This window comes from Hemiscyllium ocellatum, chromosome 44 (assembly GCF_020745735.1).
Source record: "Hemiscyllium ocellatum isolate sHemOce1 chromosome 44, sHemOce1.pat.X.cur, whole genome shotgun sequence".
NCBI lineage: Eukaryota > Metazoa > Chordata > Chondrichthyes > Orectolobiformes > Hemiscylliidae > Hemiscyllium > Hemiscyllium ocellatum.
Window position 1 is genome coordinate 684811 of NC_083444.1, and position 26536 is coordinate 711346.

At 52.3% G+C, this 26536-nt stretch overlaps 1 protein-coding gene across 1 annotated transcript in view; it reads right to left on the bottom strand.

Moving 5' to 3' along the window:
- LOC132835187 (calmodulin-binding transcription activator 2-like) overlaps positions 1 to 26536 on the bottom strand; it is a 123655-nt gene that overhangs the window by 19888 nt on the left and 77231 nt on the right. The window contains exons 11-12 of the mRNA XM_060854551.1: positions 18178 to 18302; positions 11502 to 11680 (exon numbers count right to left, since the gene is read on the bottom strand). Of these exons, the coding sequence (XP_060710534.1) occupies positions 11502 to 11680; positions 18178 to 18302 (304 nt within the window). The remainder of the gene's footprint in view (positions 1 to 11501; positions 11681 to 18177; positions 18303 to 26536) is intronic.

A 26536-nucleotide genomic window follows, 5' to 3' on the forward strand; every position in this document is an offset into this window, starting at 1 on the left:
CTGTGATTACAGGGGGAGCTGTTACTGTGTGTAACAGGGGCTGTGATTACAGAGAGAGCTGTTACTGTGTGTAACAGGGGCTGTGATTACAGGGGGAGCTGTTACTGTGTGTAACAGGGGCTGTGATTACAGAGAGAGCTGTTACTGTGTGTAACAGGGGCTGTGATTACAGGGGGAGCTGTTACTGTGTGTAACAGGGGCTGTGATTACAGGGGGAGCTGTTACTGTGTGTAACAGGGGCTGTGATTACAGGGGGAGCTGTTACTGTGTGTAACAGGGGCTGTGATTACAGGGGGAGCTGTTACTGTGTGTAACAGGGGCTGTGATTACAGAGAGAGCTGTTACTGTGTGTAACAGGGGCTGTGATTACAGGGGGAGCTGTTACTGTGTGTAACAGGGGCTGTGATTACAGGGGGAGCTGTTACTGTGTGTAACAGGGGCTGTGATTACAGGGGGAGCTGTTACTGTGTGTAACAGGGGCTGTGATTACAGGGGGAGCTGTTACTGTGTGTAACAGGGGCTGTGATTACAGAGAGAGCTGTTACTGTGTGTAACAGGGGCTGTGATTACAGAGAGAGCTGTTACTGTGTGTAACAGGGGCTGTGATTACAGGGGGAGCTGTTACTGTGTGTAACAGGGGCTGTGATTACAGGGGGAGCTGTTACTGTGTGTAACAGGGGCTGTGATTACAGGGGGAGCTGTTACTGTGTGTAACAGGGGCTGTGATTACAGGGGGAGCTGTTACTGTGTGTAACAGGGGCTGTGATTACAGAGAGAGCTGTTACTGTGTGTAACAGGGGCTGTGATTACAGGGGGAGCTGTTACTGTGTGTAACAGGGGCTGTGATTACAGGGGGAGCTGTTACTGTGTGTAACAGGGGCTGTGATTACAGAGAGAGCTGTTACTGTGTGTAACAGGGGCTGTGATTACAGAGAGAGCTGTTACTGTGTGTAACAGGGGCTGTGATTACAGGGGGAGCTGTTACTGTGTGTAACAGGGGCTGTGATTACAGAGAGAGCTGTTACTGTGTGTAACAGGGGCTGTGATTACAGAGAGAGCTGTTACTGTGTGTAACAGGGGCTGTGATTACAGGGGGAGCTGTTACTGTGTGTAACAGGGGCTGTGATTACAGGGGGAGCTGTTACTGTGTGTAACAGGGGCTGTGATTACAGAGAGAGCTGTTACTGTGTGTAACAGGGGCTGTGATTACAGAGAGAGCTGTTACTGTGTGTAACAGGGGCTGTGATTACAGGGGGAGCTGTTACTGTGTGTAACAGGGGCTGTGATTACAGGGGGGGCTGTTACTGTGTGTAACAGGGGCTGTGATTACAGGGGGAGCTGTTACTGTGTGTAACAGGGGCTGTGATTACAGAGAGAGCTGTTACTGTGTGTAACAGGGGCTGTGATTACAGAGAGAGCTGTTACTGTGTGTAACAGGGGCTGTGATTACAGGGGGAGCTGTTACTGTGTGTAACAGGGGCTGTGATTACAGGGGGAGCTGTTACTGTGTGTAACAGGGGCTGTGATTACAGGGGGAGCTGTTACTGTGTGTAACAGGGGCTGTGATTACAGGGGGAGCTGTTACTGTGTGTAACAGGGGCTGTGATTACAGGGGGAGCTGTTACTGTGTGTAACAGGGGCTGTGATTACAGGGGGAGCTGTTACTGTGTGTAACAGGGGCTGTGATTACAGAGAGAGCTGTTACTGTGTGTAACAGGGGCTGTGATTACAGGGGGAGCTGTTACTGTGTGTAACAGGGGCTGTGATTACAGGGGGAGCTGTTACTGTGTGTAACAGGGGCTGTGATTACAGAGAGAGCTGTTACTGTGTGTAACAGGGGCTGTGATTACAGAGAGAGCTGTTACTGTGTGTAACAGGGGCTGTGATTACAGGGGGAGCTGTTACTGTGTGTAACAGGGGCTGTGATTACAGAGAGAGCTGTTACTGTGTGTAACAGGGGCTGTGATTACAGGGGGAGCTGTTACTGTGTGTAACAGGGGCTGTGATTACAGAGAGAGCTGTTACTGTGTGTAACAGGGGCTGTGATTACAGGGGGAGCTGTTACTGTGTGTAACAGGGGCTGTGATTACAGGGGGAGCTGTTACTGTGTGTAACAGGGGCTGTGATTACAGAGAGAGCTGTTACTGTGTGTAACAGGGGCTGTGATTACAGGGGGAGCTGTTACTGTGTGTAACAGGGGCTGTGATTACAGAGAGAGCTGTTACTGTGTGTAACAGGGGCTGTGATTACAGAGAGAGCTGTTACTGTGTGTAACAGGGGCTGTGATTACAGGGGGAGCTGTTACTGTGTGTAACAGGGGCTGTGATTACAGGGGGAGCTGTTACTGTGTGTAACAGGGGCTGTGATTACAGGGGGAGCTGTTACTGTGTGTAACAGGGGCTGTGATTACAGAGAGAGCTGTTACTGTGTGTAACAGGGGCTGTGATTACAGGGGGAGCTGTTACTGTGTGTAACAGGGGCTGTGATTACAGGGGGAGCTGTTACTGTGTGTAACAGGGGCTGTGATTACAGGGGGAGCTGTTACTGTGTGTAACAGGGGCTGTGATTACAGGGGGAGCTGTTACTGTGTGTAACAGGGGCTGTGATTACAGAGAGAGCTGTTACTGTGTGTAACAGGGGCTGTGATTACAGGGGGAGCTGTTACTGTGTGTAACAGGGGCTGTGATTACAGGGGGAGCTGTTACTGTGTGTAACAGGGGCTGTGATTACAGGGGGAGCTGTTACTGTGTGTAACAGGGGCTGTGATTACAGGGGGAGCTGTTACTGTGTGTAACAGGGGCTGTGATTACAGGGGGAGCTGTTACTGTGTGTAACAGGGGCTGTGATTACAGAGAGAGCTGTTACTGTGTGTAACAGGGGCTGTGATTACAGGGGGAGCTGTTACTGTGTGTAACAGGGGCTGTGATTACAGGGGGAGCTGTTACTGTGTGTAACAGGGGCTGTGATTACAGAGAGAGCTGTTACTGTGTGTAACAGGGGCTGTGATTACAGGGGGAGCTGTTACTGTGTGTAACAGGGGCTGTGATTACAGAGAGAGCTGTTACTGTGTGTAACAGGGGCTGTGATTACAGGGGGAGCTGTTACTGTGTGTAACAGGGGCTGTGATTACAGGGGGAGCTGTTACTGTGTGTAACAGGGGCTGTGATTACAGAGAGAGCTGTTACTGTGTGTAACAGGGGCTGTGATTACAGGGGGAGCTGTTACTGTGTGTAACAGGGGCTGTGATTACAGGGGGAGCTGTTACTGTGTGTAACAGGGGCTGTGATTACAGGGGGAGCTGTTACTGTGTGTAACAGGGGCTGTGATTACAGGGGGAGCTGTTACTGTGTGTAACAGGGGCTGTGATTACAGAGAGAGCTGTTACTGTGTGTAACAGGGGCTGTGATTACAGGGGGAGCTGTTACTGTGTGTAACAGGGGCTGTGATTACAGAGAGAGCTGTTACTGTGTGTAACAGGGGCTGTGATTACAGGGGGAGCTGTTACTGTGTGTAACAGGGGCTGTGATTACAGAGAGAGCTGTTACTGTGTGTAACAGGGGCTGTGATTACAGGGGGAGCTGTTACTGTGTGTAACAGGGGCTGTGATTACAGGGGGAGCTGTTACTGTGTGTAACAGGGGCTGTGATTACAGAGAGAGCTGTTACTGTGTGTAACAGGGGCTGTGATTACAGAGAGAGCTGTTACTGTGTGTAACAGGGGCTGTGATTACAGGGGGAGCTGTTACTGTGTGTAACAGGGGCTGTGATTACAGAGAGAGCTGTTACTGTGTGTAACAGGGGCTGTGATTACAGGGGGGGCTGTTACTGTGTGTAACAGGGGCTGTGATTACAGGGGGAGCTGTTACTGTGTGTAACAGGGGCTGTGATTACAGGGGGAGCTGTTACTGTGTGTAACAGGGGCTGTGATTACAGAGAGAGCTGTTACTGTGTGTAACAGGGGCTGTGATTACAGGGGGAGCTGTTACTGTGTGTAACAGGGGCTGTGATTACAGGGGGAGCTGTTACTGTGTGTAACAGGGGCTGTGATTACAGAGAGAGCTGTTACTGTGTGTAACAGGGGCTGTGATTACAGAGAGAGCTGTTACTGTGTGTAACAGGGGCTGTGATTACAGGGGGAGCTGTTACTGTGTGTAACAGGGGCTGTGATTACAGGGGGGGCTGTTACTGTGTGTAACAGGGGCTGTGATTACAGGGGGAGCTGTTACTGTGTGTAACAGGGGCTGTGATTACAGAGAGAGCTGTTACTGTGTGTAACAGGGGCTGTGATTACAGAGAGAGCTGTTACTGTGTGTAACAGGGGCTGTGATTACAGGGGGAGCTGTTACTGTGTGTAACAGGGGCTGTGATTACAGGGGGAGCTGTTACTGTGTGTAACAGGGGCTGTGATTACAGGGGGAGCTGTTACTGTGTGTAACAGGGGCTGTGATTACAGGGGGAGCTGTTACTGTGTGTAACAGGGGCTGTGATTACAGGGGGAGCTGTTACTGTGTGTAACAGGGGCTGTGATTACAGGGGGAGCTGTTACTGTGTGTAACAGGGGCTGTGATTACAGAGAGAGCTGTTACTGTGTGTAACAGGGGCTGTGATTACAGGGGGAGCTGTTACTGTGTGTAACAGGGGCTGTGATTACAGGGGGAGCTGTTACTGTGTGTAACAGGGGCTGTGATTACAGAGAGAGCTGTTACTGTGTGTAACAGGGGCTGTGATTACAGGGGGAGCTGTTACTGTGTGTAACAGGGGCTGTGATTACAGAGAGAGCTGTTACTGTGTGTAACAGGGGCTGTGATTACAGGGGGAGCTGTTACTGTGTGTAACAGGGGCTGTGATTACAGGGGGAGCTGTTACTGTGTGTAACAGGGGCTGTGATTACAGGGGGAGCTGTTACTGTGTGTAACAGGGGCTGTGATTACAGGGGGAGCTGTTACTGTGTGTAACAGGGGCTGTGATTACAGGGGGAGCTGTTACTGTGTGTAACAGGGGCTGTGATTACAGGGGGAGCTGTTACTGTGTGTAACAGGGGCTGTGATTACAGGGGGAGCTGTTACTGTGTGTAACAGGGGCTGTGATTACAGGGGGAGCTGTTACTGTGTGTAACAGGGGCTGTGATTACAGAGAGAGCTGTTACTGTGTGTAACAGGGGCTGTGATTACAGAGAGAGCTGTTACTGTGTGTAACAGGGGCTGTGATTACAGGGGGAGCTGTTACTGTGTGTAACAGGGGCTGTGATTACAGGGGGAGCTGTTACTGTGTGTAACAGGGGCTGTGATTACAGAGAGAGCTGTTACTGTGTGTAACAGGGGCTGTGATTACAGGGGGAGCTGTTACTGTGTGTAACAGGGGCTGTGATTACAGGGGGAGCTGTTACTGTGTGTAACAGGGGCTGTGATTACAGAGAGAGCTGTTACTGTGTGTAACAGGGGCTGTGATTACAGGGGGAGCTGTTACTGTGTGTAACAGGGGCTGTGATTACAGGGGGAGCTGTTACTGTGTGTAACAGGGGCTGTGATTACAGGGGGAGCTGTTACTGTGTGTAACAGGGGCTGTGATTACAGGGGGAGCTGTTACTGTGTGTAACAGGGGCTGTGATTACAGGGGGAGCTGTTACTGTGTGTAACAGGGGCTGTGATTACAGAGAGAGCTGTTACTGTGTGTAACAGGGGCTGTGATTACAGGGGGAGCTGTTACTGTGTGTAACAGGGGCTGTGATTACAGGGGGAGCTGTTACTGTGTGTAACAGGGGCTGTGATTACAGGGGGAGCTGTTACTGTGTGTAACAGGGGCTGTGATTACAGGGGGAGCTGTTACTGTGTGTAACAGGGGCTGTGATTACAGGGGGAGCTGTTACTGTGTGTAACAGGGGCTGTGATTACAGAGAGAGCTGTTACTGTGTGTAACAGGGGCTGTGATTACAGGGGGAGCTGTTACTGTGTGTAACAGGGGCTGTGATTACAGGGGGAGCTGTTACTGTGTGTAACAGGGGCTGTGATTACAGAGAGAGCTGTTACTGTGTGTAACAGGGGCTGTGATTACAGGGGGAGCTGTTACTGTGTGTAACAGGGGCTGTGATTACAGAGAGAGCTGTTACTGTGTGTAACAGGGGCTGTGATTACAGGGGGAGCTGTTACTGTGTGTAACAGGGGCTGTGATTACAGAGAGAGCTGTTACTGTGTGTAACAGGGGCTGTGATTACAGGGGGAGCTGTTACTGTGTGTAACAGGGGCTGTGATTACAGAGGGAGCTGTTACTGTGTGTAACAGGGGCTGTGATTACAGGGGGAGCTGTTACTGTGTGTAACAGGGGCTGTGATTACAGGGGGAGCTGTTACTGTGTGTAACAGGGGCTGTGATTACAGGGGGAGCTGTTACTGTGTGTAACAGGGGCTGTGATTACAGGGGGAGCTGTTACTGTGTGTAACAGGGGCTGTGATTACAGAGAGAGCTGTTACTGTGTGTAACAGGGGCTGTGATTACAGGGGGAGCTGTTACTGTGTGTAACAGGGGCTGTGATTACAGGGGGAGCTGTTACTGTGTGTAACAGGGGCTGTGATTACAGGGGGAGCTGTTACTGTGTGTAACAGGGGCTGTGATTACAGGGGGAGCTGTTACTGTGTGTAACAGGGGCTGTGATTACAGAGAGAGCTGTTACTGTGTGTAACAGGGGCTGTGATTACAGGGGGAGCTGTTACTGTGTGTAACAGGGGCTGTGATTACAGAGAGAGCTGTTACTGTGTGTAACAGGGGCTGTGATTACAGGGGGAGCTGTTACTGTGTGTAACAGGGGCTGTGATTACAGGGGGAGCTGTTACTGTGTGTAACAGGGGCTGTGATTACAGAGAGAGCTGTTACTGTGTGTAACAGGGGCTGTGATTACAGGGGGAGCTGTTACTGTGTGTAACAGGGGCTGTGATTACAGAGAGAGCTGTTACTGTGTGTAACAGGGGCTGTGATTACAGGGGGAGCTGTTACTGTGTGTAACAGGGGCTGTGATTACAGGGGGAGCTGTTACTGTGTGTAACAGGGGCTGTGATTACAGGGGGAGCTGTTACTGTGTGTAACAGGGGCTGTGATTACAGAGAGAGCTGTTACTGTGTGTAACAGGGGCTGTGATTACAGAGAGAGCTGTTACTGTGTGTAACAGGGGCTGTGATTACAGGGGGAGCTGTTACTGTGTGTAACAGGGGCTGTGATTACAGGGGGAGCTGTTACTGTGTGTAACAGGGGCTGTGATTACAGAGAGAGCTGTTACTGTGTGTAACAGGGGCTGTGATTACAGAGAGAGCTGTTACTGTGTGTAACAGGGGCTGTGATTACAGAGAGAGCTGTTACTGTGTGTAACAGGGGCTGTGATTACAGGGGGAGCTGTTACTGTGTGTAACAGGGGCTGTGATTACAGAGAGAGCTGTTACTGTGTGTAACAGGGGCTGTGATTACAGGGGGAGCTGTTACTGTGTGTAACAGGGGCTGTGATTACAGAGAGAGCTGTTACTGTGTGTAACAGGGGCTGTGATTACAGGGGGAGCTGTTACTGTGTGTAACAGGGGCTGTGATTACAGAGAGAGCTGTTACTGTGTGTAACAGGGGCTGTGATTACAGGGGGAGCTGTTACTGTGTGTAACAGGGGCTGTGATTACAGGGGGAGCTGTTACTGTGTGTAACAGGGGCTGTGATTACAGGGGGAGCTGTTACTGTGTGTAACAGGGGCTGTGATTACAGGGGGAGCTGTTACTGTGTGTAACAGGGGCTGTGATTACAGGGGGAGCTGTTACTGTGTGTAACAGGGGCTGTGATTACAGAGAGAGCTGTTACTGTGTGTAACAGGGGCTGTGATTACAGGGGGAGCTGTTACTGTGTGTAACAGGGGCTGTGATTACAGGGGGAGCTGTTACTGTGTGTAACAGGGGCTGTGATTACAGAGAGAGCTGTTACTGTGTGTAACAGGGGCTGTGATTACAGGGGGAGCTGTTACTGTGTGTAACAGGGGCTGTGATTACAGGGGGAGCTGTTACTGTGTGTAACAGGGGCTGTGATTACAGAGAGAGCTGTTACTGTGTGTAACAGGGGCTGTGATTACAGGGGGAGCTGTTACTGTGTGTAACAGGGGCTGTGATTACAGGGGGAGCTGTTACTGTGTGTAACAGGGGCTGTGATTACAGGGGGAGCTGTTACTGTGTGTAACAGGGGCTGTGATTACAGAGAGAGCTGTTACTGTGTGTAACAGGGGCTGTGATTACAGAGAGAGCTGTTACTGTGTGTAACAGGGGCTGTGATTACAGGGGGAGCTGTTACTGTGTGTAACAGGGGCTGTGATTACAGGGGGAGCTGTTACTGTGTGTAACAGGGGCTGTGATTACAGAGAGAGCTGTTACTGTGTGTAACAGGGGCTGTGATTACAGGGGGAGCTGTTACTGTGTGTAACAGGGGCTGTGATTACAGGGGGAGCTGTTACTGTGTGTAACAGGGGCTGTGATTACAGAGAGAGCTGTTACTGTGTGTAACAGGGGCTGTGATTACAGGGGGAGCTGTTACTGTGTGTAACAGGGGCTGTGATTACAGGGGGAGCTGTTACTGTGTGTAACAGGGGCTGTGATTACAGAGAGAGCTGTTACTGTGTGTAACAGGGGCTGTGATTACAGAGAGAGCTGTTACTGTGTGTAACAGGGGCTGTGATTACAGAGAGAGCTGTTACTGTGTGTAACAGGGGCTGTGATTACAGGGGGAGCTGTTACTGTGTGTAACAGGGGCTGTGATTACAGGGGGAGCTGTTACTGTGTGTAACAGGGGCTGTGATTACAGAGAGAGCTGTTACTGTGTGTAACAGGGGCTGTGATTACAGGGGGAGCTGTTACTGTGTGTAACAGGGGCTGTGATTACAGAGAGAGCTGTTACTGTGTGTAACAGGGGCTGTGATTACAGGGGGGGCTGTTACTGTGTGTAACAGGGGCTGTGATTACAGGGGGAGCTGTTACTGTGTGTAACAGGGGCTGTGATTACAGAGAGAGCTGTTACTGTGTGTAACAGGGGCTGTGATTACAGGGGGGGCTGTTACTGTGTGTAACAGGGGCTGTGATTACAGAGAGAGCTGTTACTGTGTGTAACAGGGGCTGTGATTACAGGGGGAGCTGTTACTGTGTGTAACAGGGGCTGTGATTACAGAGAGAGCTGTTACTGTGTGTAACAGGGGCTGTGATTACAGAGAGAGCTGTTACTGTGTGTAACAGGGGCTGTGATTACAGGGGGAGCTGTTACTGTGTGTAACAGGGGCTGTGATTACAGAGAGAGCTGTTACTGTGTGTAACAGGGGCTGTGATTACAGGGGGGGCTGTTACTGTGTGTAACAGGGGCTGTGATTACAGGGGGAGCTGTTACTGTGTGTAACAGGGGCTGTGATTACAGGGGGAGCTGTTACTGTGTGTAACAGGGGCTGTGATTACAGAGAGAGCTGTTACTGTGTGTAACAGGGGCTGTGATTACAGGGGGAGCTGTTACTGTGTGTAACAGGGGCTGTGATTACAGGGGGAGCTGTTACTGTGTGTAACAGGGGCTGTGATTACAGAGAGAGCTGTTACTGTGTGTAACAGGGGCTGTGATTACAGGGGGAGCTGTTACTGTGTGTAACAGGGGCTGTGATTACAGGGGGAGCTGTTACTGTGTGTAACAGGGGCTGTGATTACAGAGAGAGCTGTTACTGTGTGTAACAGGGGCTGTGATTACAGGGGGAGCTGTTACTGTGTGTAACAGGGGCTGTGATTACAGGGGAGGCTGTTAGTGTGTGTAACAGGGGCTGTGATTACAGGGGGAGCTGTTACTGTGTGTAACAGGGGCTGTGATTACAGGGGGAGCTGTTACTGTGTGTAACAGGGGCTGTGATTACAGGGGGAGCTGTTACTGTGTGTAACAGGGGCTGTGATTACAGAGAGAGCTGTTACTGTGTGTAACAGGGGCTGTGATTACAGGGGGAGCTGTTACTGTGTGTAACAGGGGCTGTGATTACAGAGAGAGCTGTTACTGTGTGTAACAGGGGCTGTGATTACAGGGGGAGCTGTTACTGTGTGTAACAGGGGCTGTGATTACAGAGAGAGCTGTTACTGTGTGTAACAGGGGCTGTGATTACAGAGAGAGCTGTTACTGTGTGTAACAGGGGCTGTGATTACAGGGGGAGCTGTTACTGTGTGTAACAGGGGCTGTGATTACAGGGGGAGCTGTTACTGTGTGTAACAGGGGCTGTGATTACAGGGGGAGCTGTTACTGTGTGTAACAGGGGCTGTGATTACAGGGGGAGCTGTTACTGTGTGTAACAGGGGCTGTGATTACAGAGAGAGCTGTTACTGTGTGTAACAGGGGCTGTGATTACAGGGGGAGCTGTTACTGTGTGTAACAGGGGCTGTGATTACAGGGGGAGCTGTTACTGTGTGTAACAGGGGCTGTGATTACAGGGGGAGCTGTTACTGTGTGTAACAGGGGCTGTGATTACAGGGGGAGCTGTTACTGTGTGTAACAGGGGCTGTGATTACAGAGAGAGCTGTTACTGTGTGTAACAGGGGCTGTGATTACAGGGGGAGCTGTTACTGTGTGTAACAGGGGCTGTGATTACAGGGGGGGCTGTTACTGTGTGTAACAGGGGCTGTGATTACAGGGGGAGCTGTTACTGTGTGTAACAGGGGCTGTGATTACAGGGGGAGCTGTTACTGTGTGTAACAGGGGCTGTGATTACAGAGAGAGCTGTTACTGTGTGTAACAGGGGCTGTGATTACAGAGAGAGCTGTTACTGTGTGTAACAGGGGCTGTGATTACAGAGAGAGCTGTTACTGTGTGTAACAGGGGCTGTGATTACAGAGAGAGCTGTTACTGTGTGTAACAGGGGCTGTGATTACAGGGGGGGCTGTTACTGTGTGTAACAGGGGCTGTGATTACAGGGGGAGCTGTTACTGTGTGTAACAGGGGCTGTGATTACAGAGAGAGCTGTTACTGTGTGTAACAGGGGCTGTGATTACAGAGAGAGCTGTTACTGTGTGTAACAGGGGCTGTGATTACAGGGGGAGCTGTTACTGTGTGTAACAGGGGCTGTGATTACAGGGGGAGCTGTTACTGTGTGTAACAGGGGCTGTGATTACAGAGAGAGCTGTTACTGTGTGTAACAGGGGCTGTGATTACAGAGAGAGCTGTTACTGTGTGTAACAGGGGCTGTGATTACAGGGGGAGCTGTTACTGTGTGTAACAGGGGCTGTGATTACAGGGGGAGCTGTTACTGTGTGTAACAGGGGCTGTGATTACAGAGAGAGCTGTTACTGTGTGTAACAGGGGCTGTGATTACAGAGAGAGCTGTTACTGTGTGTAACAGGGGCTGTGATTACAGAGAGAGCTGTTACTGTGAGTAACAGGGGCTGTGATTACAGGGGGGGCTGTGAGTACAGGGGGGGCTGCGAGTACAGGGGGGTCTGTGATTACAGGGGGAGCTGTGAGTACACAGAGAGCTGGCACTCACCTCCATTTGATGAGAGTCGCGATGAGTTGGCCGTATCCCTGAGCTGCCGCGAGATGTAACAGGGTCATTCCCCGGAAACTGATTCCGTGGAGGAGCCGTTCCGAGCGTAGCCAGGAGGATCGGGACATCATCGCCTCACAGACGGCGATAATTCTTTCCTCAAAAGAGTCAGACGATGCCTTTGTGGGAGACAATCACACACACAGTTCCGAATCGTTAGCTGGCATGAACACTATTGGCTGGGATTGACTCCGACACAGAGGAGAGGAGCGATCTCCCCACTGCCCGTGGACACGATGGCGTCTATGACAGTGTTGCACTCCCTCAGTGCTCTGTGCTGTTGGAGGTATCGAAGCCCAGCAGGAAGGCTCCCTCACTGGGAAGCTCAGGTCAGAACTGAGGGTAGCAGGCACCTTTCCCCGTCCCTGTCCCACGGCCCATTCTCCAAAGGGAACACACGCCAAAACGCAGGTTCTGCTTGACTGAAACATGGAGCATGCAAGCAGAACAGCAACTTGTTGGGGTCGGGGAGGTGGGGTGGCATTGATGTGGACCCCCAGCAGATACCCACTAACACCAGGATGGTGGACAAACTGATTCAGAATCCACTGCCTGGTCCTGACACCCCTCAGATCCCATCCTGCTTTGGTCAGATGGCAGCAAGTACATGAACCCACTCAATACGCCCCCACCCCCCAACCCCGGGACACTGAAGGCGCTTAATAAATGCAGGTTGTTGTTGTTAACCCAACAACGGGCTGGCCGGCCCCACTGCTGCTCCCAGAGAGAGACCAGATCATCAGGGAACTGTCATTCACAGCCAGGGCAGGCAGCAGCCTGAGGGAAACGGCAGACAGAGAGAGAGTGCACCACCCCACGGGGCAGCTGGGAAGGTGAAAGGGGTACCAGGCTCATCCGACCCCAGCACAGCACAGCAAGGGTCCAGCCGCTCCGGAGGGGATTGGGGACGGGAGGGTGGCAGGAGAATGGCAGTGGACTCTCAGGCAGAATCTCTCTGATTCACGAGAGGTCGCTGGGCAGGTGGGGGTTTACTCCCTCTCTCACTCGAATAACAACACTGAGGCGGTGGTGGGGGGGTGGAGATAAAGAGGTGGCCATCACCTCCACATCAATCCCAATCAGGCTCCCAGCCAGTGAAGGACTCCGGCAGGAATGCAGCAGCTCACAGGGCACAGCCAGATCCCATTGATAATGCAATAAAACTATCAACCAATTGGGTGATGTTGGTTTGAGGGAGAATTCCTGGTGGGAATGGTGACGTGACACTGTCGGAGTAAATGACCTACGGGTCCGGGAATCTCGCCTGAAAGGAACAGACTGTGGGAGACCACCACAGGTCAGTCAGCACCCCAGGAGGGAGAATCAGCTCAGAGTTCAAGGGTGGGTGACTCCAGCTCTGGTGAACGTTCGCTCACTCACTCTCTGTCTCCGTATCTGTCTCTCTCTGTCTCTCTCTCTATCTTTGTCTCTCTGTCTGTCTCTCTGTCTGTCTCTCTGTCTCTCTCTGTCTCTGTCTCTCTCTCTCTCTCTCACACACACAGACACACAACTGAATCCCTCTGAATCTCGGAAGGATTGAGTAATTGCTGGTCACTGGCCAGAAACAGACTGATGGCGGGACACACAGAGATAATAACAACGGCATCATAAACAGCTCGAATATCAGAGAGAGAGAGAGAGAGAGAGAGAGATGGTGGAGAGAGAACGGATAAGCATTACGAGGAGCTGCAGAAATATATTGAATGGTGAAGATTTTGGAGGCTGGAGCTGAGGGAACGGGCTGATGAGGAACAGGAGACCGTTTAAAAGCCTCTGAGCCCGTCCAGTCAGAGTCAGTCAGCTGGTTTATCTGGGGCCCAGCTTTATACACCCACCCTCATCCTGTATCCCTCAACATCTCCACACAGAGTAATCCCAGATTCAAAATCAGCAGATGATCCAACTCCCAACTACAATCCCAAAGACCTGTGAGAAACTCTAAACCGGGAGTTGCTGGAAAAGCTCAGCAGGTCTAGCAGCATCTGGGAGAGGTAACCTTTCAGCTCCACCTCGGGGGGGGGGGGGGGGGGGAAGGGTAATTTGACCCGAAACATTAACTGTGAGTTCTCCCCCACAGATGCTGCCAGACCTGTTGAATTTAACCAGCATCATCTGCTGGTTGTGGGTGAGAATTCTCATCATCCTCTCTGTGTAAGAGTGTCTCCTATCATCACTCATCAAAGGTCTGACTCAAACGTTGAAATTTTTCTTAAATTTTACAATTTGAAGTCTTTCAGGTGTCCCAGGTCCCGGACACTCCCGTGATCAGTGGGAAACACTGTGTATCAAGGAGACAGTGAGGGCTGCAGATGCTGGAGATCAGAGCTGAAAATGTGTTGCTGGAAAAGCGCAGCAGGTCAGGCAGCATCCAAGGAGCAGGAGAATCAACGTTTCGGGCATGAGCCCTTCTTCAGGATTGTCCGAAACGTCGATTCTCCTGTTCCTTGGATGCTGCCTGACCTGCTGCGCTTTTCCAGCAACACATTTTCAACACTGTGTATCAAGTCAACCTTCTGTTATCGAGCTTCTAAACTTTTCGTTCAAACCAGCTCTTAGCCTTCTGAATTCCAGTGAACAAAACCCCAATTTCTCTCATCGCTGCTGACACCCCCCCCGTCCTGAGGGTCCTGGTGGATCTCCCTGCAAAGTTAACGTCTCTTCCCTAAGGTGAGGGGCTGGAGGAACAGCCAGCGAGGGGGACAGAGTCAGGCGTTATTTGAGAAGCTGGACGTAGATTGAAAGTTTTCCACTGAGCACAGATGGAAAGGTGAGATCCACATTACCTCAGAAACACGTCTCTACCCCCCCACCCCCACCCACTCCCCCACACCCCCCCCCCCTCCCGCGGCCCCTGCACCAGCAGAGGAAGGGTCAGTTTAATCTCACTTTGTAAAGCCCTTCAGTTAATCACCTTTCTCCAACCTTGCCATAAATAGCCGGCAGAGATAATATCTAACGAGCACCCAGACACGCAACAGAGCTTCAGCACGTCTAAAATTAACAAGAATGTGAAGCTGAAAGCTTCCATCAAGACAGTCAAATATAGAAACAAAGCTGCCCTGTTTCGGTGTTGGTCACCTCACCCTCAGCGTTATTTTAAACCTCGTCGGCTTTCACCAAATTCACTTTGTCCCCTTCTCCTCTGGCACTGGCCACGGGCACTGACCACGGGCACTGACCACTGGCACTGACCATGGGCACTGGTCAACCCAGTTGCTCCATCCGGCTGCTGGCTATTTACTATCACGGCCGCCCCACCCCTCACCATCCCGCTGCCCACCCCTCACCCGTACAAAACCCCCATCCTACCCCAGAGTAACCCAGAACCCCCCCCACCACCCATCCTGTCTCCCTCCCCCAGACCCACCCTGTACCCTCCTCCCTCACTCCCCTCCTCGTACCCTCCTCCCTCACTCCCCTAGTCCCCCCCCTCCCTTTTCCCTCCTACCTCACTCCCCTCCTTCCTCACTCCCCTCCTCCCTCACTCCCCTCCTGCCTCATTCCCCTCCTCCCTCTCCCCACCCTGTACCCTCCTCCCTCACTCCCCTCCTCCCTCTCCCCACCCTGTACCCTCCTCCCTCACTCCTCTCCCTGTACCCTCCTCCCTCACTCCCCTCCTCCCTCTCCCCACCCTGTACCCTCCTCCCTCACTCCTCTCCCTGTACCCTCCTCCCTCACTCCCCTCCCCTCCCTGTACCCTCCTCCCTCACTCCCCTCCCTATACCCTCCTCCCTCACTCCCCTCCCTGTACCCTCCTCCCTCACTCCCCTCCCCTCCCTGTACCCTCCTCCCTCACTCCCCTCCCTATACCCTCCTCCCTCACTCCCCTCCCTGTACCCTCCTCCCTCACTCCCCTCCCTGTACCCTCCTCCCTCACTCCCCTCCCCTCCCTGTACCCTCCTCCCTCACTCCTCTCCCTGTACCCTCCTCCCTCACTCCCCTCCTCCCCTCCCTCCCCTCCCCTCCCTGTACCTTCCTCCCTCACTCCCCTCCCTGTACCCTCCTCCCTCACTCCCCTCCCCTCCCTGTACCCTCCTCCCTCACTCCCCTCCTCCCGCATTCCCCAAGCCCCTCCTAGTCTCCCAGCAGTCTCCTGGTTCCCAGCCCCTCTCCTTGACCCCTAACCCCAGCATCCCCCGGCCCAGTGTAACTCCCTCTCTAAAAGTTTTCCAAAATTACTCAACATTCCCAGGTACGAGGAGCGGAGGAAGTAAACGCAGTAACTACCTCTGGTGAAAAAGAGCCAGAGGAACTGGTCTAGCCACCGACTGATCAGTCCCCTGGATCAGATGGGATCCATCCTGGGATAATCAAGGAAGGAGCTACGGAGGTAGAGAGTGTACACTCATTGTCATCTCCCAGGAATCTTTAGAATCTGGGATGGTCCCTGAGGATTGTGAAACTGCCAATGTAACACCCTGATAGAAGAAGGGAAGGAGATGGTGAACAGGTCACTATCGCCTAGTGAGCAGAACGTGTTACTGGGAACATGGCCGAGTCTGTGATAAAGGGTGAAACAGCTGAGCACTGAGAAATCCATCCGACCATCAAACAGAGACAGCGTGGTCTCAGGAAGGGGGAAGGTGTGTCTGACACTTTCACAGGAATCCTTTGGGAAGGTAACAAGCTGGACAGAGAAAGGGGATGCTGAGGATGTAACGTATTTAGATTTTCTTGACATGACTCAAGTATCAGCTATTCGGCTACCGGGGTTGGAATTGGAACATTAACATGGAGAGGGGATTGGCTAACTCACAGGAGACATGGAGCGGGGATAAGGGAGATCTTATCAGGCCGGTAACCTGGAACAGGGTGGGCTGACCCAGGGATCAGTGCTGGGGCCACAACGATTTACAATCAAGATCAATCACCCAGAGGAGGAACCTGACCGTACAGTTACTGAGTTTGTGAAAGACACAGAAATAGACAGAAAAGGAGCTGAAAATGTGTTGCTGGAAAAGCACAGCAGGTCAGGCAGCATCCAACGAACATCCTGTTCCTTGGATGCTGCCTGACCTGCTGCGCTTTTCCAGCAACACATTTTCAGCACAGAAATAGACAGAAAGGCAACTGGTGAGAATGACACAGAGACTCTGCAGAGGGCTCGAGGCAGGTTCAGGGAAAAGACAAAACCTTGGTAGATGGGATAGAGTGTGGGGAACGTGAGGTTTTGGCAGGAAGGAGAGAGGAGTTGAAGATTATTTAAATGGATAAAGACTGCAGAGACTGCATGCATAAAACCCAAAACGTTAGCATTGACTTCAGCAGCAAAAGGGAAGGTAAACGCTGACCTTTATTTCAAACATAATGCAGAGAGGTTTAGCTAAACTAGGACTAGGCCCCAGTCAGGTCACAGCTGGAATTCTGTGCAAGTTTAGGTCCCTGATTGAAGTAAAGAGAGACGGGTGGGAGAGATAATCCAGAGAGGGTACACGCGGCTGGTCCAGGGGATGGAGGCACTGTCTCCTGAAGGTGAGGACAGTCCTGCTGTACTTATTGGAGTTTTGAAGGATGAGAGGTGACCTGATTAAAACCAACCAGATTCTCCGGGGAACTGACCAGGGGAGATGTGGAGAGGCTGCTCATCCCTGTGGGAGCAGAGAGGATCATCTCAGAACAAGGGGGTCACCCAGTGAAGACAGGGATAGGGAGGAACTTCCTCTCTCCGAGGGGAGTGAAGGTGGGGATTTCCGTAGTGCAGAGGGATGTCAAGATTGGGTCGTATATTCAAGGCTGAGAGAGAGATTAATTTTTATCAGGAAGGGTCATGGGGTAAAGGCAGGAAACTGGAGTTGAGGATGATCAGATCAGCCAAGGCCTCATTACACAACAGAGCAGACTTAATGGGCCAAATGGCCTCCTGCTGCTCCTGCACCTAATAATCTTAAGGTTCAAGTCTCCCCTGCTTCAGAGCTGTGTAAACAATCTACAAACAAGCTGATTAAAGATATCAAAGAAACACCCAACAAGACAGGGAGCAATGGCAAACAAATCTGAGCAGATGTGAGAGGAAAGGGGAACAGTTAGACACAGTGATCACAACACAACCTAACGTCACAGACAGACTGAGACCAACTCAGGAAAACGGAAAAGGAAAGCTGGGTTTTATGGTGAGCAGCATGGAACTCGGGAAATAACTGGGAAACAAATTACTGACAAACAAAATAACAGAACAGTTGTGGATGAATAAACAAGTTCAGAAAAATGAAATAGCAGAGAGAGAGAGAGAGATAAGAGAGAGAATGAGAGTAAGAGGGAGTGTGTGTGTGAGAGAGAGAGAGATAAAGTGCTGGGGGGGAAATCAGCCAGCGTTCCTGTTCCTGACCATTGTCCAGTCATCCCTGGGCTAGAGATTGGGGTGGAGAGAGAGAGAGTGAGAGTGAGTGAGAGAGTGAGAGTGAGTGAGAATGAGTCAGTGAGAGAGTTGGGGGGGGGGGGGAAATGAACCAGGGTTCCTGATCCTGATCATGGGAGATTATTCCATCCGGAATGTGATTTGGTTAACAGGACCCTGGGATGTGAACGTTTGCACAGATGTCCACAGGAATGCTGGGTAATGCTGCCTGCTCAGGGCCCACACTTCACCGAGAGCAGCGCTGTCAGTGTTGGCTCGTACCTGGATCTGCATCTTGTCCCCTGAGCCCATCGGCTGCTGCTTGTTGGAGGATGAACCAGTCATCTCTGCCATCCGTTTCTCCATCTGTTCCAGTCGTTCCAGGATTGACATCCGGAACTGATTATCTAAAGACCGGGGACAAACACCACGGTTACACAGATAGTCACACGCCCAACAGCTTTCCATCTTCAGCTTCAGATTGGTATGGCACCCAAAGCATCATTCCAAAATAACATTGCTCCAGACGCTGTCCATTACAGTCCCCACACACTGCCCTGTCTATCCATTACAGTCCCCGCACACTGCCCTGCCTATCCATTACAGTCCCCGCACACTGCCCTGTCTGTCCATTACAGACCCCACACACTGCCCTGCCTATCCATTACAGTCCCCACACACTGTCCTGCCTATCCATTACAGTCCCCGCACACTGCCCTGTCTGTCCATTACAGTCCCCACACACTGTCCTGTCTGTCCATTACAGTCCCCACACACTGTCCTGTCTATCCATTACAGTCCCCACACACTGTCCTGTCTATCCATTACAGTCCCCACACACTGCCCTGTCTATCCATTACAGTCCCCACACACTGCCCTGTCTGTCCATTACAGTCCCCACACACTGCCCTGTCTATCCATTACAGTCCCCGCACACTGCCCTCTCTATCCATTACAGACCACACACACTGCAATGCCTATCCATTACAGTCCCCACACACTGCCCTGTCTATCCATTACAGTCCCCACACACTGCCCTGTCTATCCATTACAGACCCCGCACACTGTCCTGTCTATCCATTACAGTCCCCACACACTGCCCTGTCTATCCATTACAGTCACCCCACACTGCCATCTACCCATTATAGATCCCCCCCACTGCCCAGTTTATCCAATACAGCACCCGCACACTGCCCTGTCTGTCCATTGCAGACACCACACACTGCCCTCTCTATCCATTACAGATCCAACAGACTGCCCAATCTATTACAGTCCCCACACACTGCACTGCCTATCCATTACAGTCACCAAATACTGTCCTGTCTATACATTAAAGTCCTCACACACTGTCCTGTCCGTCCATCACAGTCCCCACACACTGCAATGCCTATCCATGACAGTCACCACACACTGTCCTGTCTATCCATTACTGTCCTGTCTATCCATTACAGATCCCACAGACTGCCCAATCTATTACAGTCCCCATACACTGCATTGCTTATCCATTACAGTACCCACACACTGTCCTGTCTATCCATTACAGACCCCACACACGGGCCTGTCTAGCCATTACAGCTCACCCACGCTGCTCTGTCTATCTATTACAGTCCCGACACACTGCCTTGCCCGGACTGTCCAATGGACCTTCTCCCCCTGTGCTGGAGAGGGGAACTATTCAGTGAGATACTGATTCTAACGCAGTCTCATTGCTGAGGGAATGGTCACTGCCCCCTGGACCAGACACAGTCTTTGAGAACATTAAGCGGCCTCTTTAATCCTTTACACTCGGACACTCACTGACCGTTGGACACAGCGGCCTGACACTCACTGACCGTGGGTCACTGCGGCCTGACACTCACTGAACGTGGGTCACAGTGGCCTGACACTCACTGACCGCGGGTCACTACGGCCTGACACTCACTGACCGCGGGTCACTGCGGCCTGACACTCACTGACCGCGGGTCACTGCGGCCTGACACTCACTGACCGTGGGTCACTGCGGTCTGACACTCACTGACCGTGGGTCACTACGGCCTGACACTCACTGACCGCGGGTCACTGCGGCCTGACACTCACTGACCGCGGGTCACTACGGCCTGACACTCACTGACCGTGGGTCACTACGGCCTGACACTCACTGACTGTGGGTCACTACGGCCTGACATTCCCTGACCGTGGGTCACTGCGGCCTGACACTCACTGACCGCGGGTCACTACGGCCTGACACTCACTGACCGCGGGTCACTGCGGCCTGACACTCACTGACTGTGGGTCACTACGGCCTGACATTCCCTGACCGCGGGTCACTGGGGCCTGACAATCACTGACCGTGGGTCACTGCGGCCTGACAATCACTGACCGTGGGTCACTGGGGCCTGACAATCACTGACCGCGGGTCACTGCGGCCTGACACTCACTGACCGCGGGTCACTACGTCCTGACACTCACTGATCGCGGGTCATGTGACCAGACACTCACTGACCGCGGGTCACTGCGACCAGACACTCACTGACCGTGGGTCACTGCGGCCTGACACTCACTGACCGCGGGTCACTGTGACCAGACACTCACTGACCGCGGGTCACTGCGGCCTGACACTCACTGACCGCGGGTCACTACGGCCTGACAATCACTGACCGTGGGTCACTGCGGCCTGACACTCACTGACCGCGGGTCACTGTGACCAGACACTCACTGACCGTGGCCTGACACTCACTGACCGCGGGTCACTGCGGCCTGACACTCACTGACCGCGGGTCACTGCGGCCTGACACACACTGACCGCGGGTCACTGCGGCCTGACACTCACTGACCGCGGGTCACTGCGGCCTGACACTCACTGACCGCGGGTCACTGCGGCCTGACAATCACTGACCGCGGGTCACTGCGGTCTGTAATCAATACAATTGGTTACTCCATTCTCTCTGAATTATTTAGATCTCTGCCATGCGCGTGTGTGTGAGGGTGTGTGCGAGTGTGTTGGTGTCTGTGTGTTGGTGCGTGAGTGTTTGCGGGTGTGTGTGAGTGTGTGTTGGTGTGGGTGTGTGTGTGAGGGTGTGTGGGTGTGTGTGTGAGGGTGTGTAGGTACAAGAGTATGAGTGTCTGTGTACTCAGGTGTGAGACAGAGGGAGAGAGAATGTGTGTGTCAATGGGAGCTGCCTATTCTGGTGTGTGTGTGTGAGTGTGAGTGTGTGTGGGTGTGTGTGTGTGGGTGTGAGTGTCTGTGTACTCAGGTGTGAGACAGAGGGAGAGAGAACGTGTGTGTTAATGGGAGCTGTCTATTCTGGTGTGTGTGAGTGTGTGTGGGTGTTGGTGTGGGTGTGTGTGTGAGTGGGTGTGAGTGTCTGTGTACTCAGGTGTGAGACAGAGGGAGAGAGAATGTGTGTGTTAATGGGAGCTGCCTATTCTGGTGTGTGTGAGTGTGAGTGTGTGTGGGTGTGTGTGTGTGGGTGTGAGTGTCTGTGTACTCAGGTGTGAGACAGAGGGAGAGAGAACGTGTGTGTTAATGGGAGCTGCCTATTCTATTCTGGTTTGGATCAGTTCCAGGTCAGTCTTACCCCAGGAGCTGCTGAATGACCTGTTGTATATTGTGTATATTATCTCAGCCTGGGTTCAGTCTCTAATAGCATCGAGACTCTGCCAGTATCATGCACGTGGTTACCACAAGACCGTAAGACATAAGAGCAGACATTAGGCCATTCAGCCCATTGAGCCTCTCCTAACCTGCCCAATCCTTCTGCAGACAGATGTGAGAGATCAGAGTTGAGTGTGGTGTTGGAAAAGCGCAGCTGGTCAGGCAGCATCCGAGGAGCAGGAGAATCAACGTTTCAGGTTTATGTCTCTTCCAACATCACACTCAACTCCTTCTGTAGCCTCCCCACCTCCTCAATTGTACCTGTCCCTCTTCCTATCACCTGCAAATTTCGTCACAATGTCCTCAGTCCCTTCATCGAGATCTTTGCAGGGTCGCTCAACTGGCTAACTCAGGACTAAGTCAGAGTGCTGGTGTACACACAGTCTATCGCCGTGAGGCATCGTGCAGCCCTCACTCCTTACAGCAAATATCACCGCTCAGGGAACTGACACAATCCAACCATCAGGAAGCAACTGCAGTTTAAAACCACGGTGAAACTTGGTGTCACTTGAGAGAAAGGGTTTTTTAAACAGTAAAGGGTGTCGTGGGATGAAGCAGTAACAGTTTCACCATGGTTTTAAACTGCCTCCTCTCCGGCAGCTCCAAAAAGAGATGGCCTGTTCTTTGACTCTGCTCCATTTCAGATTGTCCCTGGCCCCACCCTGACTTGTGGGCTAATTTCTGGTCACAATCTGGGAGTGTAGCAACTCTGTCCAACACTCAGCCCCAGGTGCTTCAGAGAGGCCTGTGGGAGAAACTGTTTCCCCAGCAGAGTGCAGACTGGGGGCTGTGTAAACTGCTCGCGGGAATGTTCCTCAGACACTGATGATAGCCCACAGGCTGTTTCTGAGCACCTTCTGGGTAGGTGGCTGTAGCTCTACCATTCATTCATAACTCACCTCTGAGAGATCTCCAGGAAACTACCAGTCAGAAACAGCTCCTTCAGGAAGCACACTGCAACACCTCTCTCTCTCGCTCTCTCTCTCTCTGTGCATTACATGCAATTAACAAGGTGTACTGCACACTGAGAAACTTATAAACTAAAGTGAACGAGACACAAGGGGGAAACAAGTCTGGTGCAGAATTTCCGAAGAACTGAATTTCTCAAAAGCTATCTAACTCTCACTGTGCTCCTGGCTTGGATACACCACACACAGAGACAGAGGCGCACACACAGAGAGACACACACACACATACACACAGAGACAGAGGCACACACACATGGAGACATGCACACAGAGAGAGAGAGAGAGACACACACACATACACACAGAGACAGAGGCACACATACACAGACACACACACAGACACATGCACACACACACATACACACAGAGACAGACACACACACATGGAAACATGCACACACAGAGAGAGAGAGACACACACATACACACAGAGACAGAGGCACACATACACAGACACACACACAGACACATGCACACACACACATACAGAGACAGACACACACAGATATACACACGCATACATAGATGTGCGCACACACACAGACAGAGGTGCGCGCACACATACACAGAGGTGCACACACACGCGCACACACACACACGCACACGCACGTGTACACTCACACACACGTGTCAAGTTGGCCACCTTACCTTCACTCTCTTGTTCCATCTGCTCTTGCAATGAGGCACTGACCAAGCTCACTACAGTAACTTTGACTCCCACACCCCTCTCTCTTCCCCCTACTTTGCTCTGTCTCTAAACAAGTTATTACAGACAGAACATAAACTTCAGATTCATCTCGTCTTTTTTTTAAAAGAAGCAGGAACTTAACTCGGGCTGCGTTTACCAGCACAGACAGGAGAGGTTAGGCCAGGCTCTGAGTACTCAGAGTAACTGGGTGGGAGGAAGACTGCAAACTAGGGCAGATAGCACTTGCTGTCCCTCTAAATGTCACATGAGTGGACAGGATCAGGCCGACGAATCCTCCTGATCCACCGTGTAAGCTTCCCCATGACTAATGACCTACAAGTAGCCCTTTTATCTCAAGTCAAAGTTATTTTCCAAACAGGGAAGGGGAATAAAAAAAAACTCTGGTCTCTTCTGCACCACAGAACGCTGCACTTACTTCTGCAATACGACAAATCACAGAAGGCCCTCCCCTCTCCTGGCTGAACAAAAATAGCCACAAGTGGAGTTGGGCTGCAGTGTGCAGTTGTGTGACCCAGTCAGGCTGCCCCCCGCCCCCCCCCGCTCCTCCCCTGGCTGGTTTTGAAGTAAATCATTTAATGAGCTCAGTGCCACATGCAAGCTGCTGCTGATGGTCAGGACCAACCCATCAACAAATTCCAGGCAACTTCCTTTGCAGGGAACTGGAGAGACTGGGTGGTCGCAAGGGCTGAAGGAGCAGGTGTACTCTGTGACTGCACAGCATGGGTTTTAATTCTGACCCAGCCTGAGCTGCAGCACCATCACTTTCACAACAGCCCCGCGCTGCCCTTTAACACTGGGTCAGCCCTCAGGTCCAGGAGCACACCACTTAACGCTTCAGCGCACTGCGTCCGAGCTGCTGATAGTCCCACAGGCACACAGCACCCCCACCATCCTGACAAACTCACCAAAACAACTGGGAAGGGACTGAGGGCATCCTGGCTACGTTTGCAGACAGTATAAAGATAGGGAGGGGGTCAGGTAGCATTGAGGAGGTGGGGGAGGCTGCAGAAGGGTTTGGGCAAAGTGGCAAATAGAGCACAATGCGGGAAACTGTGAGGACACGTACTTTAACAGGAAGAACAGAGACACGGAGTATTCTCTGAAAGGAGAGCAAATTCAGAAATCAGGAGCGCAGAGAGACTTGGGGGTCCTAGCCCAGGATTCTCTGGAGGTAAACTTACAGACTGAGTCAATAGTTAGGAAGGCAAATACAATGGTGGCATTTATCTTGAGAGGAGTTGAATATAAAAGCCAGGGAGGTACGTCTGAGGGTCTGGTCAGACCACATTTGGAGGATGGTGCGCAGTTTTGGGCCCCGTATCTCAGGGAGGATGGACTGACCCTGGAGGATGGTCAGAGGAGGGTCACGAGAATAGTCCCAGAAATGAAAAGCTTAACGTATGAGGACTCGGGGGGGTCTATACTCAATGGAGATTAGAAGGATGGGGGGTTGGGGGGGTGGGGGTGGAATCTGATTTAAACCCACAGAATACTGACGAGCCTGGAGAGAGGAGATGTTGATCAGAGAGACGAGGACCCGAGGCATAGCCCTCGAGTAAAGGGAAGGCTATTCCGATTGGAGATGAGGAGAGGCCTCTTCAGCAGAGAGTGGGGACTCTATGGGATTCATCACCACAGAAGGCGGGTGAGGCCGGGGCACTGACTATATTTCAGACTGAGATAGGTAGGTGTGGGCAGCACAGTGGTTAGCACTGCTGCCTCACAGCGCCAGAGACCCGGGTTCAATTCCCGCCTCAGGTGACTGTCTGTGTGGAGTTTGCACGTTCTCCCCGTGTCTGCGTGGGTTTCCTCCGGGTGCTCCGGTTTCCTCCCACAGTCCAAAGATGTGCAGGTCAGGTGAATTGGCCATGCTAAATTGTCTGTAGTGTTAGGTTGGGGGTAAATGTAGGGGTATGGGTGGGTTGTGCTTCAGCGGGTCGGTGTGGACTGTTTCCACACTGTAAGTAAGTATCCAGGGATCAAAGGTTACGGGGAAAGTGGGGGAATGGGGCTGAGAAACGTATCAGGCAGCATCCGAGAAGCAGGAAAATCCAGGCTTCGGGGGGAGCCCTTCATCAGGAAACTCCTGCCTGAAACACTGATATTCCTGCTCCTCGGATGCTGCCTGACCTGCTGTGCTTTTCCAGCATCGCTCTCATCTGGGCTCTGATCTCCCACACCTGCAGGCCTCACTTTTGCCACGAGAAACGTATCAGCCGTGATCGAATGGGGGAGCAGGCTCGATGGGCTGAATGGCCTAATTTCTGCTCCAATGCCTTATGGTGTTAAAACCCAACTGGAGCACTTACAGAGAGAAGGACATCCTGTGTTTGTCCAGCACCTTTCAGTACGTCAGGAGGCTCCCAGACACCCTCATGACCAACAGTCACAACGTAGGGAAACCCCAGCCAATGTCCACACAGCCAGCTCCCTTCGCTGCCTCCAAACACAAGCTCATTCCCTGACCAGATTCACCACCACCCTCTCCATCAAAGACACACTCACCCCCGCGCTCACACTCACCCCCGCACTCTCACACTCACCCCCGCACTCTCACACTCACCCCCACAGTCACACTCTCACTCTCACCCCCGCACTCTCACACACTCACCCCCACACTCACACACTCACCCTCACCCGCACTCTCACACTCACCCCCGCACTCTCTCACTCACCCCCGCACTCTCTCACTCTCACTCTCACCCCCGCACTCTCACACTCACCCCCGCACTCTCACACTCACCCCCGCACTCTCACACTCACCCCCACACTCTCACTCACCCCCGCACTCACACCCACACCCGCAGTCACACTCTCACTCACCCCTGCACTCTCACACTCATCCGCACTCACACTCATCCCCGCACTCTCACACTCACCCGCACTCTCACACTCACCCCCGCACTCTCACACTCACCCCCGCACTCACACTCACCCCCGCATTCTCACTCACACCCACACTCTCACACTCACCCACGCACTCACACTCTCAGTCACACTCACACCCGCATTCTCACTCACACCCACACTCTCACACTCACCCACGCACTCACACACACTCACACACCCACACTCTCAGTCACACTCACACCCGCATTCTCACTCTCACACCCGCACTCACACTCTCACTCCGATAAAGTCTCTGAGGTTGGATCAATGAGAACATGAGGCTGCTGATGGGAACGAATCACAGGTCAGTCGCTGCGGGGTGTAGGGTCACCTGGAAGTGGGGGCAGGGATCATTGATGACGCAGTTTGTTGGGTCAAACCAGGCAGCACTCACACAGTCAACAGCAGGGCCCTGGGGAGTGTGGCTGAACAGGGGGATCT